The following is a 14718-nucleotide window of genomic DNA, read 5'->3' on the forward strand; positions in this document are numbered from 1 at the left end:
TATTTACTGTCATCATGGCAAAGATAAAATAAATAAATTATTAAAGATGAGTTATTATAACTATTATTTTTAGAAATGTGTTGGAAAAAAAAAAACTTCTCTCCGTTAAATAGAAATTGGGGAAAAAAAATTACCAGGGGGGCTAATAATTCTGACTTCAACTGTATGTATACAAATATACTCTACATCTAAAGTTGTGCGGTGGCACAGAGTTAGGCCTCTTTCTTGAAGTCAAACAGAAACAGCAACGTGTGTGGCATGACATCACTTTGTTGCAGAGACGCTATTGGTTAAATGCCGGCAAAGTAGACCATGGAAGCAGCTTGAAGCAGAAAGCGCGAGTATGTCTGTGGTCTGGAGGTATTTTAAAGTTGATGATGACAACATGTAAGATTTTTGATGCAACTGTAAGATTTGTAAACTTGGGATTTCCTGCTGGGTATTTTAAGTTGAGGTTTGTTCTTATGTTAGATTTTTTTTTATATTTACTTTTGGACTAAAGTCCAAAAGTGAAGAATTTATGTTTTTTTATTAATTGATTGTTCAAGCTACCTCACAGAAGTGCTCTGTTTGTTAACAGAGTTGTTGAATGTTAAAATAAGATGAATAAAAAAAAAAACGATGAACACTTCTTTTTTTATCTTTATAGAAGTATCAGATCAGGTTTCAGTATGTGCAGATACTCAAAATTAAATTACTCAGACTCAAGGGCAAAAAAACCTGATCGGGACAACCCTAATAATAAATGCAAAGGGCTGTAATAAAACAGGAGCTTGCTTAAATTTAGTGTATAAATGTGCCCTGTTTCATCACATAATGACAGTTTCCCTTCTTTCATGACACAGAGAAGCTTGCAGAAGCACAGCGGCGTTTCGCCACGCTGCAGAATGAGCTGCAGTCCTCTCTGGATGCGCAGCGGGAGAGCAGCCGAGCTGCAGGTCTGCGCCACCGTCGCACTGTCTTCCACCTGTCGCAGCAGGAGCGCTGCAAACATCGCAATATCAAAGACCTGCAGCTGGCCTTCAGTGAGTTCTACCTCAGCCTCATCCTGCTGCAGAACTACCAGGTATGGACACAGAAAAAATACTTTTAGACAACATTCATAATGCAAGTCTTGGTGCTTGTTTATAATTGCTCTGGTGTTGACATTATGCATGTGACTAGTTTTAGATTTGAGCCTTAAAGGCAGCCTATCAGTGCTTTTCACACAAGGACTTAACTTGGGCGGCGGGCCTGTCACGGTACGGTGAGGGGAAAAAAGGGTCGAGGACCCAAGTGCAGAGTGAATAAGTATTTATTTATAACAAAATAAAATAAAAGGCAAAATAAACAACCCCGAGTGGGAAAAACACTAATAAAACAAATAGACAAACAAACTTGACTGGGTGGGCAAGACAAGGCAGGGCTGGACTCAGCAGGACAGGGAAAAATTAACGATGAACTGGCACAGGACAGAAAACATGAGGGGATTATAAAGCAAAAGTAAATTGACACAAACAGGTGAACATGACAAACTAATAATGAGTTAACAAGGAGGGTGGGACTAGACAAAAGACGGGAGAGCGCATGGCAGAGACAAGACATGCGCTCACATAAAACAGGACAAGAACATGCAGCCAATGCGAGAACTCATTAACCGCATTTTCATGACAACACAAGCACGACACTGAAGCACACAACAAAGGCACGTGACCACCATGTAAACACAAAGCCACGTGCTTTGACAACAGACGCAAGACACGAGCACACGATGAATGAAAACACTCACCGTGCGCTCACACACGCAGCGTGCATGTTTCATCCCAGCGCCCACCAAAACCGAAGCCAACTGGATTGAGACGCTGGGAATGAAACACCACGCTGCAGACAGACGAAAACACAAACATGAGTACAAGAGTGCACGTGTCCGAGTAAATTGCCATTATTTGTATGCGTTTTCGCATTACTTTTTCGCAGCTGACTGCTCGCACACACCTGCGAGAGAAACATTAAATGAATAATCATTTAATAAACGCTAAACTTACTATATACTCTGAGAGAACAAAATATACTGGATGCAAAATATTTTTACACCATTGGAAATGGCTAATTAACTAATTTGCCTTATTTAAATAATCTACACTTATTATTCTTGTAATTATTATAATTTTGAGAAATAATGTCTATTTTCATTCCATGATTCTGTAATTTCTCATTTGCTGTATATTTTATTCATTTATTGATAATCACACTTTTTTGTAATTAATCATGATTAATCACGAAACGTAATTAACATAATCATGATTAATCACGAAACGCAGTATTTATTATTTATGAAACTAATATTGCAGCTCATGAAAAGGCTGTTATATATTAGATGACGTATGCAAATAATAAGTAAATTGTCAATTTCATCTGTGCAATATCAGACAGCACCCGTGAGAATAGCACAGTTACTATTGTTAATTCAGTTCATCTCATTCACGTCAAGCAGTGCGTGCAGGGCCGGTGAACGCATGCAGATTTTTGTTAATTTGTTAGTTGTAACTAGAGTGTAAATGTATAATAGAATCTGTGAATATAATACGTTGTTTATATTTTTTGTTGGGTGCACCTAAATTTTCGAAGTTAGGAGCAAGGTGCTACCAAGAAAAAAGGTTAATTTCGAGTACTTCAGAGACTATTAAGCAGGTGTGAGTTGAAGGTAGTTGGAGTTAAACTGTGCAGAGATGCGGCCCTCCAGGAACTGAGTTTGAGACCATTGCTCTAACACATATGAGCACATAGAAGTATTTGGACCTCTTTTGCTTGCAGTCTGGATGAATCCCTAAATGATTGAAAACATTTTATATTAACGTAACACTTTCCCATCAGTTGTGACCCAGTTTTTGAGTAATTCCAATTTAAGTCAAGCAGTTTTATTTATTTATTTTTTTTCAATTTCTAATAAGCTTTTAATCTACATCATGTTTACTGTGTTAATTCTCTCTTCCATTCAGAATCTAAACTTCACAGGTTTCCGGAAGATTTTAAAGAAACATGACAAGATCTTTGAGACTTCTCGAGGCGCAGATTGGCGCGTGGCCCATGTGGAAGTGGCTCCTTTTTACACCTGTAAGAAGATCACACAGCTCATCTCTGAAACTGAGGTACCATTGCACTTAAAAACACTCATTCCAATTTAAAATATATGATGTTTTTAAGATAAGGAAATGTAATGTCTCACTGTTTTAAAATGAATTTAATTGCCCTTTATACAATATAAGAAACACACTTTTGCTATGAAGCATCACACTAGCGCAACGCTTGGTTATTCTGACTGAATGTTCTGAAATTTGCAGACACTTGTTACCACAGAGCTGGAAGGAGGCGACCGACAGAAAGCCATGAAAAGGCTCCGAGTTCCTCCACTGGGAGCTGCGCAGGTAGAATAACCTGAGACCTTCACTACAACACATTTTCATTAATGCCATTAAAAGCACATGAAGATCTCACCTTCCTGTGCTCTTTTTCTTAGCCTGCACCAGCATGGACCACTTTTAGAGTGGGACTCTACTGCGGCGTCTTCGTCGCTTTAACAGTGACCGTCATCATAGCAGGTATGTCCTTTTGCATAAGCAAGCTGCCTTTTGGGTTGCTGTTCCTCTATTATGTTTAATATTCAAGTCAAGACAGTTCTTGCCTAAATTACCACGTCATGATAGGAACACACATGGGATCCTATTCTCTACATCTGTTCTGTAGTTTTGCTCATTTATTAATTTCTTCTTTTGCACATCTGTAGGTGTGGTGAAACTGGTTGAACACTTCGGAGATAACACGGACGTGTGGCCCTTAATAAGAATTTATCGGGGGGGTTTCCTGCTCATTGAGTTTCTTTTCTTGTTGGGGATCAACACGTATGGCTGGAGGCAGGCTGGTGTGAACCACGTTTTAATATTTGAGCTCAACCCCCGCAACAACCTGTCCCACCAACATCTGTTTGAGGTGACTACAAATTAGCATTTGAAGTATATCTGTGGTGCTGTTTGTAATAATATTGTTGTACTCTTGTACATTTTTTAGGTTTTATTTTAAATTTACGAATGTTAAAATTTGATTCGTAAATAAAATGTGTGTATTAGTGCATTTAAAAACCACGGATTTTTAAAAAAAAATTTAAGCAGTGTTTCGAACAGATATTTTAAAGGGGTGGTCCAGAGTGTATTTTTAAGGCTTGGTTAGGTTTTTAAGGTGCACAACAATGTGTGCCCATGCTTCATTTGTAGAAAATCACCTTATTTTTTTTTTTATATCTTACTTTGATTATATACAGCTACTCATCTATCATGAAAAGACTGTCAAATTTCCTATTTCCTCTGAAAAGCCCACCCTCAAGAGGCTCTGATTGGTCAGCCAACATAATGTGCCTTCTATTCGCGCATTGGCTCCACGTCACACCCCTACAAGCATGCGCTTTTTTGCTGTGTAAACAGTAGCTGTTAGCTGTATGAGTTGAATCAGACAGAAAATGAAAAGCACACAGCTGAACCTCACATCTGCTCTCTAAAATAAAATCTGACAAGTGTCTTTCGCATATATTCGGAATAAGCAGTATGAAACATTCACATATCTTTTGCGAGTTTGACATTTGAGAAATAAAACGCAGGGAAGTCAGCTGCATAGAGATACACTGGTGAAGATTGTGGCTGTTTACAGCACTTTGACGGATAAATATGAATTTGTAGTGAAATTGTTAGCAGTGCCAAACAGCATTTCCCATTGTTTACGTCCTCTCTACAACATGCCGTTAACGCTAGAAACTGTGCATGTAATGGATCAGTTTCAACAAATAAAAATACTTACAGGTTGCGGCTCACAATCCATAGCTTCGTCAGTTGGAGGAGTTTTAAATTAATCCAGCACTGAACTGGGAGAGATTCTGGAAGCTGTCCTTTGTCACATGCTAGCTATATATGTTTTATAATTCTCTGGAACATAATTAAAATTAAACTGTAAGCACTTCTCTCTTTGTGTCGTGTCCTTCCGAAGCCCAAATACAGAAACAGAAGAAGCCCGCAGAAAGAATAGCAGAGTTTGGACGGCATTTTAGCTTTCTCTGCTATAACTTTACAGCACCTCTGACCACGTCTCTTCACTGCGTATGGTGAATGCGTGTAATCTGAAGCATTTGTGATCTCACTAGCCCGGTTGTATTTTTTGTAGTCCCCTACCTTCATTCGCTGTAGGCTTTGCTAAGCGAACTCATTAAAAGCCAATGTCTCCCTTTGCATTGGACTTTGAGCGTCTTACATTCAGAGTTGCTGTTTATGTTCACACAGCTACATTGAACAAAAACTAAAGTGTAAAGTATGATATCGTAGTGGACCACCCCTTTAAGCTTAGAGACTTAGAAAAATGTAACAAATCTAACAGTTAACACATTTTCCCCCTCTTGCTTCATATAGATTGCTGGTTTTCTTGGAGTTCTTTGGTGTGTCAGTATTCTGTCCTGCCTCTTCGCAGAAAACACATTGATCCCTATACATATGAACCCTCTAGCTCTATATGGGTTCTTCTTCCTCTTCCTCATCAATCCCTTAAAAACATGCTACTACAAGTCTCGCTTCTGGCTACTCAAGTTACTGGTAGGTCTCCGGAGAGTATTTTTTTATATTAAACATCTGCATTTGTTCAAGATAATTTTTTTTTTCAATAAACTTTTCCAGACTGAAATAGACTGTAATCTAAATTCATTTATTTTTAAACTCAAGACATAATGAGATTGTTTTCAGAAAATGCGGACACACAAGACTCACACATAAACATTTACTCAAAGGAGAATAACCCCCAAAATGTCAATATTGCAACAGATACCAAACTGTTAAACATAGTCTTGTGGAATGCCCTATTTTTAATGTTATCAGACATAAAATATATTTTGTTGAAATGTAGAAGTTTAAATTCCATTAGACAAAATGTTTATAAGGAGATTACTTTAATGGACTTTTTAAAAAGGGACCACCAGGAAAAGTTTTAAATTATTTATCAAAAGTTAAACTTAAAAATCATATTTAACTTTGAATAAATTTTAGTTTGAATTGTATCTGTTTATATTTTATATGTTTGTCAAAGTAACTTTTTTATTGTAATACAAATTTGTTTTTATCATGTAATATTTTTTGTATATGCATTTTGCCACGAAATAGCCATAAGTTGCTGATGTGGCAATAAAAAAATAATAAATAAATAATGTAAATAAATAAATAATCCAACAACAGTTTTTATCTGGAGAGACTTTAAATGAAATATTTTTAAAAGTGAATCCTTCTAAAATTTTACAATTTTTATCAAAAGTAAACCTAAACAGTTTTAGATTTTTATGTTATATATTATCATTGTTATTTATGGATTTTTATCTTGTGTTTATTGCTATTGATGACTTTTAATGGTTAGAATATTTATTATAATTATAGAAAAGTAGGTCACTTTATTTTGATGGTCCGTTTGTTGAATTTAAGTTACATTGCACCTACATGGCAACTAATTCTCAGTAGATTATGAGTAGACTGTTAGGGTTAGAGTTGGTGCAAGTTGTAAGTTTACTATAAAGTGTAAGTTTACTATGAAGTTTCTTATAGTGAGTTAAATATCTGTTAAAGGAGCAGTATCAACAGATATTAAGCAGACAGTCTACTAATACTCAAATAGAGAGCAAGACAGGTGGTGTGAGTTTTCCTAAACTGTTGAGTCCCAAAGAGGTGCTCTTTTTGGATGCTTATGTTTGTGTTTATTATCTAATTATTTGTTAAACGTTTGCTGCCTCTTTCTTCCTTGAATGTGTGTGACTTAGAACTACTGTTACAGTAGCATTGCATGCAATTTTTGTCATGAACTCAAAACAAAGGAACTCATCACACTGGAACAGCTAGAGTAGCTGAAACAACTTATTTCACACGGTCTGCATTTTAAAAAACGAAAGCGAGGCTGGGGTGGGAAGAAACACAGAAGTATAGGATCAGCACTGTAAACATAACAACAACATGCTGCGGACAACAAACCTACAACTGAAAAGCAGATATTTTGTTAACATCACTTTAATATTGTTCAGTTAAGTTTAATTTAAACAATTAAAAGCAGATTAGGCATCAAACTAAATCACAATCTCTTTAAGAGTAATACACTCATCCTAGGCTTCAGTTCATGGCACCAGGTCACTGTGGGGAACTTTCCTGCATCAGCCTATGTAACCCATTGAGCGATAAAACAAGGCAGTCCTCTGTAGCACACCCTTGTGTTGTCTGTAATAGCGTTGTCCCAGTACTGAAATTAAAAAAAAAAAATTCCTGATAACATTTAAGTGCCACTAAGTGCGTTTTTTAACACCATTGATTTGCCATAGTATCCACCAGTGCTCAACAGAAATGACAATAGCCCCTTTCACACAGTGATACCAGTAAATATCCGTAAAATTTCCGGAACGACTTTACCGGCAAATTCAAAAAAGCGCTGTTCACACAGGCGAGGACGTTACGGAATTTTTCCAGAAAAGACCGTTCACACATCCATTCCAAAATACCGGTAAATTCTGACATTATTAACCAAAAATGACCTCTAAACGGCTGCGCTTGTATTTGTAAACATTTGACTGCATTACAAACTCTGTGTATGGATCAGTTTTGTGAACAACTTCGATGAAAACATATGGAGACACACTTTCGCATGTCAAGTTGTACCTGATGTGTGTGTGTGCTGGCGCTCACAGGCACACGCGACCTGTCAATCAACTGAAGAAAGCAGAGATTGAAGGTAAACAAACAACGGCTTATCATAAGCATCTTGTCGATAAATATTTACACAGTTGGCATGACGAAGGAGCATATAAACCTTATCTGACTGACATCTAGCAGCTAAATGTGTCTGGAAAAACATTCAAAGGCTTTTATTCTCATAAACCGCGAGGACATGAATGCGTCTGACTGTTCTGATTAGCTAAAGTAGATGTCTCACGTCAGCACGTTTTAGACTTGCACGCGCTCTTTCCGGCAATCTTCCTTTTGCATTCACACAGTGCAGCATTCCGGCAAATTACTGGTAATGTTACAACTTCTCTTTCCGGAAAATAGCCAGAACGAATTCACCGGTATTTTCAAAAAGGGCCTGTTCACACATACTACCTTTCCGGAAAATTGCCGGTAATTTTCCGGAAAGGTCTGTATGTGTGAAAGGGGCATATGATTGGCCATGAAGGTCATCAGTTTATTGCTCTTCACCAAGTGCAAACACAGATACATGGACACTGGAGCATTTTAAAGCTGCAAAGATCAGCCGAGTGATTAGCGATCGCTCATTTGTGTTTGCACTCGGTAAACAACAGTGAAGTGCAGTCATTTTTGTTAAGCACTGATGAACACTATGGCAAATCAGCGCTGTTTAAGAACGCTCTCAAAAGTGCTTAAATGTAAGCAGGAAACATACTTTTTTTATTTTTTTATTTTTTTTATTTTCAGTACTGAAATTTAGTATGGCAAGTCTAATATAGAAAAAGAATCAGTTCATTAACTTGATTTGATAAATGGCATCTAAAGTTTGTCTTTGCGAAAGAAAATGTTAGCTAACTAGTGCCATTTCCCTTAAATTAGCTGAAAATGAGGTCTGATATCCCTTTTTATTTTCACCATTCATTCAGAACGGACCTTCGGGTCACTCAAAAAGCGGTGAAGTGATAAATTTGTGTTGCTTTCTCTTCGTTGATAAGATATACAGGCAGATACACAATGTTCCTGGGTGACTCAGGCGATACTTCAAGGTTTCTTCCCACCGCGGCGTGAAATCAGTCTATAGCGTTTGGGAAATGTCATTGGTAGAACAGCCCAGACAAAAGTATAGATGCTCATCATTTTGTTCATGGTATGTGGCTTGGGGTAACAGTAATCACTTGGTGCAGAAGAATAAATCAGGCTTTAGCATTAAATATACTGTTTAATGTATTAAACACCATTACATTTGTAAATAGTTTATTAACTTCCTCTCTTTTCTAGTGCTTTATTTTCCACCTTTTTCTGTTCGTAGTTTCGAGTGGTCACCGCTCCATTTCACAGAGTGGGCTTTGCAGATTTCTGGCTGGCTGACCAGCTCAACTCTTTAGTGGTTGTTCTGATGGACCTGGAGTACATGATCTGCTTCTACAGTTTGGAGCTGAACTGGACCATGTCCGAGGGAGAGCTGTGGATTAAAGAGGGTAAACATGGGCACATCAATGTCCTTGCAGATTCAGAAATGTTCTATTGGACAGCTACTCATGACCTGTCAATGTGTTTTTGTTTACAAATCAGGTGAACGAATTTGTTACTCGTATTCATATGGAGTACGAGCTGTAATCAAGTGTTTGCCTGCCTGGTTCCGGTTTGTGCAATGCCTGAGACGTTACCGGGACACTAAGCGTGCCTTCCCTCACCTGGTCAACGCTGGCAAATACTCCACTACTTTCTTCGTAGTCATCTTTGAGGCGCTCTTTAAAACGCATTCAGGTAAGCACACGAGCTGTTACATTCTTACTCTAAACATCAAATGCTTCAGATGCCATGTGCAATTCTGTGTTTACCCAACACAACTTTGTTGTTTCCACTCAAAACATGTGAAATATGCGGTATGTTGTGTAGAATGCAGCTGATGATACTGTTAATAGAGCTACAGCGGACTTCATTCAGCTAAACACACTGTCCTGTGCTCATGATCTCTTCTCTGTTACCATTAGGAGACGAACGCTTTGTCTTCCTTTACATCATGATTGCCTGCAGAATTGTTAACTCCTGCTACACCTTATTGTGGGACCTGAAGATGGACTGGGGTCTGTTTGATCGAAACGCAGGGGAAAACACCCTCCTCAGAGAGGAGATCGTATATCCACAGAAAGTAGGAACACACACATACTCATTTAAATGATTTTGCAGAGAACAATTCACCGCATTCACATTTACACTTGTGTTGATTTACCGTGTTCTTTCTCAACAGGCTTACTATTACTGTGCCATAGTAGAAGACGTAATCTTGCGCTTTGCGTGGACCATTCCACTTTCTCTTGAAGTTGTCTATGATCGTCCTGTTATTTCCAATATTTTGGGCACTGTTCTCCCACCGCTGGAGGTCTTCAGGTGGGAAATCCAGCATATATACATCGTCACTCACTAACATATTCCAACCTACAACTTTAGGTTAAATGATGATATTTTTTGACATCATAGCTGTATTTCAGCATTCGCTATATTGATCAGAATCCATGACTGAATTTATCAGTTCAGTTTATCTGGTTTCTACCCCATCACTAGTCATGTTTCCATCCAAAGATGAAAATTCAATTTATTGAATTAATTTTTTTATGCTCAATCATCGTTTCCATCCAACGCTTCCAAGAGAACAAAATCGACACTTCCTGATAAACTTGTGCCCAATATCAAAAGAAAAATGGAAGTTGCTTTGTTAAGAGAAGGCATTTTTCATATATAATTACTTACCTGCGTCTTTCACACAGTGATACCAGTAAATATCCGTAAAATTTCCGGAACGACTTTACCGGCAAATTCAAAAAAGCGCTGTTCACACAGGCAAGGACGTTATGGAATTTTTCCGGAAAAGGCCGTTCACACATCCATTCCAAAATACCAGTAAATTCTGACATTATTAACCAAAAATGATCTCTAAACGGCTGCACTTGTATTTGTAAACATTTGACTGCATTACAAACTCTGTGGATGGATCCGTTTTGTGAACAACTTGTTGATTAAAACATATAGAGACACACTTTCGCATGTCGAGTTGTACCTGATATGTGTGTGTGCTTTCGCTCACGGGCACACGCGACCCGTCAATCAACTGAAGAAAGCAGAGATTGAAGGTACACAAACAACGGCTTATCATAAGCATCTTGTCGATAAATATTTACACAGTTCGCATGAAGAAGGAGCATATAAACGTTATCTGACTGACATCTAGCAGCTAAATGTGTCTGGAAAAACATTCAAAGGCATTTTTCATATATAATTACTTACCTGCGTCTTAGAACACGTAGAGGTATCATATCATAGTTAAATCCTTTTACAATCATCGCCGCTCACACTTCTTGGAAGATTTGATGTTTTCCATCAAGGATGGTCATCACTTAATTTTTGTATATAACATTTAAAAATATTCGTCCACCCATGACTTTTTTGATGCGCCTGTTGGAATTTATATAGTAAATGCATTTTCATCATGGTTCGTGTGTATTTTTTGTTATAAAAAGTTTATCCTACTCAATTATTATCACGTGCATCTTGGTGTTTTCATCCAGGGTTTTTCATGCTGTTCCACATCACACCTTTGCTATTTAAGGCAAAAATGAGGACCCTAACAAAACAAACACAACATAAGCCATGTTTCCATCTAAAGATATGAATTAAATTCATGCACAAACTGGAATATCGCATAAAACATTTGAGAATAAAGCAGCGTTTCCATCCAACAAGTCCTAGAGAACAAAATCATCGACGTATTATATCATAGTTATATCCTTTTAGAATCATCTCCGCTCACGTTTCTTGGAAGATTTTTGCGGTCCGCTGATGTTTTCTCATTAAGGATGGTCGTCACTTTATTCTTGTATATAACTTTTAAGAATATTTGCACCTTATCGCTTACGCAAACGTATAGTATGTTCTTTCCATCATTTCTATCACATGATTTGGTAAAACAAAATCACATGATTTTTGTTGATGCACATGTTGGAATTTTTTCGGTGGAATGTGTTTCCTTTATAGTTTATGCATATTTTTTCTTGTTAAATAAAAATTTTGTCTTACTCAGTTGTGATCTTGCCAGATCTTGGCGTTTCCATCGTTTTTTTAGGCAATATTCTAGGGCTGCACGAGTCTAGCTAAAATGAGAATCGCGATTTTTTTGCTTAAAATCAAGATCACGATTTTCTCACAATTCTGTAGATGTAAAATAAAGGGTAATACGAGTAGGCTATTATTATTGTTATTCTCAAACATATGGGGAAAAAAACAACAATAATATTAGGCATATGTGTAGATCTACTGTTGGTAAAAATGCAAAATTTTGTATTGACTTTGCTGAACTTAAATGTGTTCTGGTTGTTATTGCAAAGTAAAGTGTTGTAAGAATACAACTATTCATAATTCTAAAGTTTAATTATTTAGTTTGAGACATGCTTGCAAACATATTAGACCATTTTTTTCCACTGGTATATCAGTCTTTTGTCATTATAAGATTCCCTCATTCATTATATCGAACATTAAAGAAGCTAAAGTAGATATACTGACACTATTAAATATTTATTTTCATGCACAACACTTTGTGTTTGATACGAAAGAACAAACATATCAAACGGTTGTCGTAAGCATAACTCTAAATTGCGATATGATCATTTCAATCGGGGGTTACCAGTCTCGGTCCTGGAGGGCTGGTGTCCCTGCAGGGTTTAGCTCCAACTTGCCTCAACACACCTGCCTGGATGTTTCAAGTATACCTAGTAAGACCTTGATTAGCTTGTTTAGGTGTGTTTGATTAGGATTGGAGCTAAAATTTGCAGTACACCGGCCCAAGATTGGTGACCACTGGTTTAAATGATGTGCACGCTTTCCATTTACTTTACTTGCTGAGTGTGCTCATGTCATGGCTGTTGTCACTTTGAGGAAAAAACATACATACAAATCATACTTCCCGCGTGGCTCTCAAATGATTGCTCTGTGCAACAAACTAAACGTTATTTACAATTTTATTACCTGTTATTCAGAGCCTATGCAGGTTCAGTAAAGTAGACATCATTTGCGGGCATGCTTGTGCCCTCTCAGGCCCCGTTTACACTAATGCGTTTTAGTTTGAAAACGCATAAGTTTTGCTACGGTTACGCCATCCGTCCACACTACGCTGGAGTTCTCGAGCGCCGAAAACGGAGCGTTTCGAAAACGCTGGAGAGGCCGTTTTCATTCGGAAACGCTGCTGCTCCGTCTCAGTGTGGATGATGGAAAACTGACACATCTGAAAACGGAGGCGGGGCTGCAGACATTCGCCTCTCTGATTGGGGCTTTTCCTCAATATTAAGTAGCCTAACACACAGTTCAGTCCTGCATTCTCTCCTTGTAAGTTCAGACTTTGCAAGTTTGATCAAGGCTGCAGTCTCTTCTTCTCAGTTTGATATGGAAAACAGACTATACCGAGGACACGGGTAAATCTTCAAAGGGAACAGTGTACTTTATAACTTCATTCACATCACCCTAGCTACGTTGTTTCACTTTCTCAACAATAAAATGTAAACATGATATAAGGAACTGCCTATTTTAATTTTAATATTAACAACTTAACAGACAGCAGAAATGTTGAGGCGCCATGCTGCTTATATGAGCGTCATATACACTGTGTGGATTTTTATAACAAAACGGAGCCGTTAACAACTGCCTCCTTTCAATTTCAGTGAAAATACGAAACCCTCTCTTTTGCTGAATATCAGTTGTAATAATCGATAATGGCCATTATAAAAGTATAACATACAATAAGTTTATACATTATAGGAAATAAAGGCAAGCGATCAGTCAATATACAGAATGTACGTGCTTACATTAATCATTAACTTATCTTTGCGCTCAGCCAAAACACGTTACCTGAGAAGAAGTAATAGATTCCAGTGACCAAAGTCAGGGAATATGTCGTTAGATAAAGACAACAAGATGAATGAAATATCACGTTTAATAAATATAGTGAGATTAGATCCAGCGGGAGATGCTTGATGAGAAGTCCGACTAGCACAGCTCTCATCTGGGTAGTTTGGCTGCAGCGCTTGCCTGAGAGTTTGTGTGTGGTCACGTGATGTGCGTTTTCAGCGTTTTGGTGTGGACTGAGGGCTGTTCAGAAACGCTGGGTGAAACGCGAGTGTGGACGTGGATCGTTTTCATTCTAAAACGCAGTTTTAAAACTAAAACGCACTAGTGTAAATGGGGCCTCAGTAGTAAACAAACAGTGCATTAGCACTTGTGCGATTTCATGTCTGCGAATACATCATTACATGAAGTCAAAAATGACATTTTGGGGTGAATTATACCATTTAAATACAGCAGATGACACTTTTAACACCATTTAGAGGTGTCTATGTTGCTGAGCAACGTATTAAAAACAATCTGAAGACTTGTGTTGACCTCCTTTATGCTTCTCCTGAACTTGAAAATATAATTGGCTGAATTGTAGAGATGCTGGATTAAGATCAGATCATGTGGGGGAGGCGAATCGAGATCTGTATTTTGTTTAGATTAATCGCGCAGCCCTTCGATATTCCAAAATGTGCATTAAAATAGGTGGATGGAAACGCAGCTAGTGTCTGCTCAAATGAATTGCATATCAGCTTTCAGCAGAAAATTATCCTCATCATTCTTTTTGTTTCAGGCGCTTTGTTTGGAACTTCTTCCGCCTGGAGAACGAACACCTGAATAATTGTGGTGAGTTCAGAGCGGTCCGGGACATCTCGGTGGCGCCTCTGAACGCAGATGACCAGACGCTGCTGGAGCAGATGATGGACCAGGAGGACGGCGTGAGGAACAGACTAGGAAAGAAGAACTGGAAGAGGAGCTACAGCATGTCCTTGAGACGACCGCGTCTCTCCTCCCAGTACGTACAAACTCACAGACACAATTCCAGACATGGAATCCATAAAACTAGTTTTGGACAGCAAAACCAGCCAGCTGCATATAAACATCAGCGGAATCCAAATAA

The 14718-nt window shown here is 38.0% G+C and overlaps 1 protein-coding gene across 3 annotated transcripts in view; it reads left to right on the forward strand.

Moving 5' to 3' along the window:
• The window catches only part of xpr1b (xenotropic and polytropic retrovirus receptor 1b), a 573636-nt gene that overhangs the window by 37374 nt on the left and 521544 nt on the right, over nt 1–14718 (forward strand). For 2 of the 3 annotated variants that reach the window (XM_073917722.1, NM_001126390.1), the window contains 11 exons: nt 846–1066; nt 2979–3128; nt 3321–3404; nt 3497–3578; nt 3764–3966; nt 5427–5606; nt 9031–9199; nt 9294–9488; nt 9716–9873; nt 9973–10112; nt 14392–14613. In XM_073917722.1, the coding sequence (XP_073773823.1) occupies nt 3366–3404; nt 3497–3578; nt 3764–3966; nt 5427–5606; nt 9031–9199; nt 9294–9488; nt 9716–9873; nt 9973–10112; nt 14392–14613 (1388 nt within the window). In that variant the 5' untranslated portion in view covers nt 846–1066; nt 2979–3128; nt 3321–3365. Of the gene's footprint in view, nt 1–845; nt 1067–2978; nt 3129–3320; nt 3405–3496; nt 3579–3763; nt 3967–5426; nt 5607–9030; nt 9200–9293; nt 9489–9715; nt 9874–9972; nt 10853–14391; nt 14614–14718 lie in introns of all 3 variants that reach the window. The other variant, XR_012387640.1, reaches the window with a different exon arrangement.

Source organism: Danio rerio, chromosome 2 (assembly GCF_049306965.1).
Source record: "Danio rerio strain Tuebingen ecotype United States chromosome 2, GRCz12tu, whole genome shotgun sequence".
In the NCBI taxonomy this organism is placed as follows: domain Eukaryota; kingdom Metazoa; phylum Chordata; class Actinopteri; order Cypriniformes; family Danionidae; genus Danio; species Danio rerio.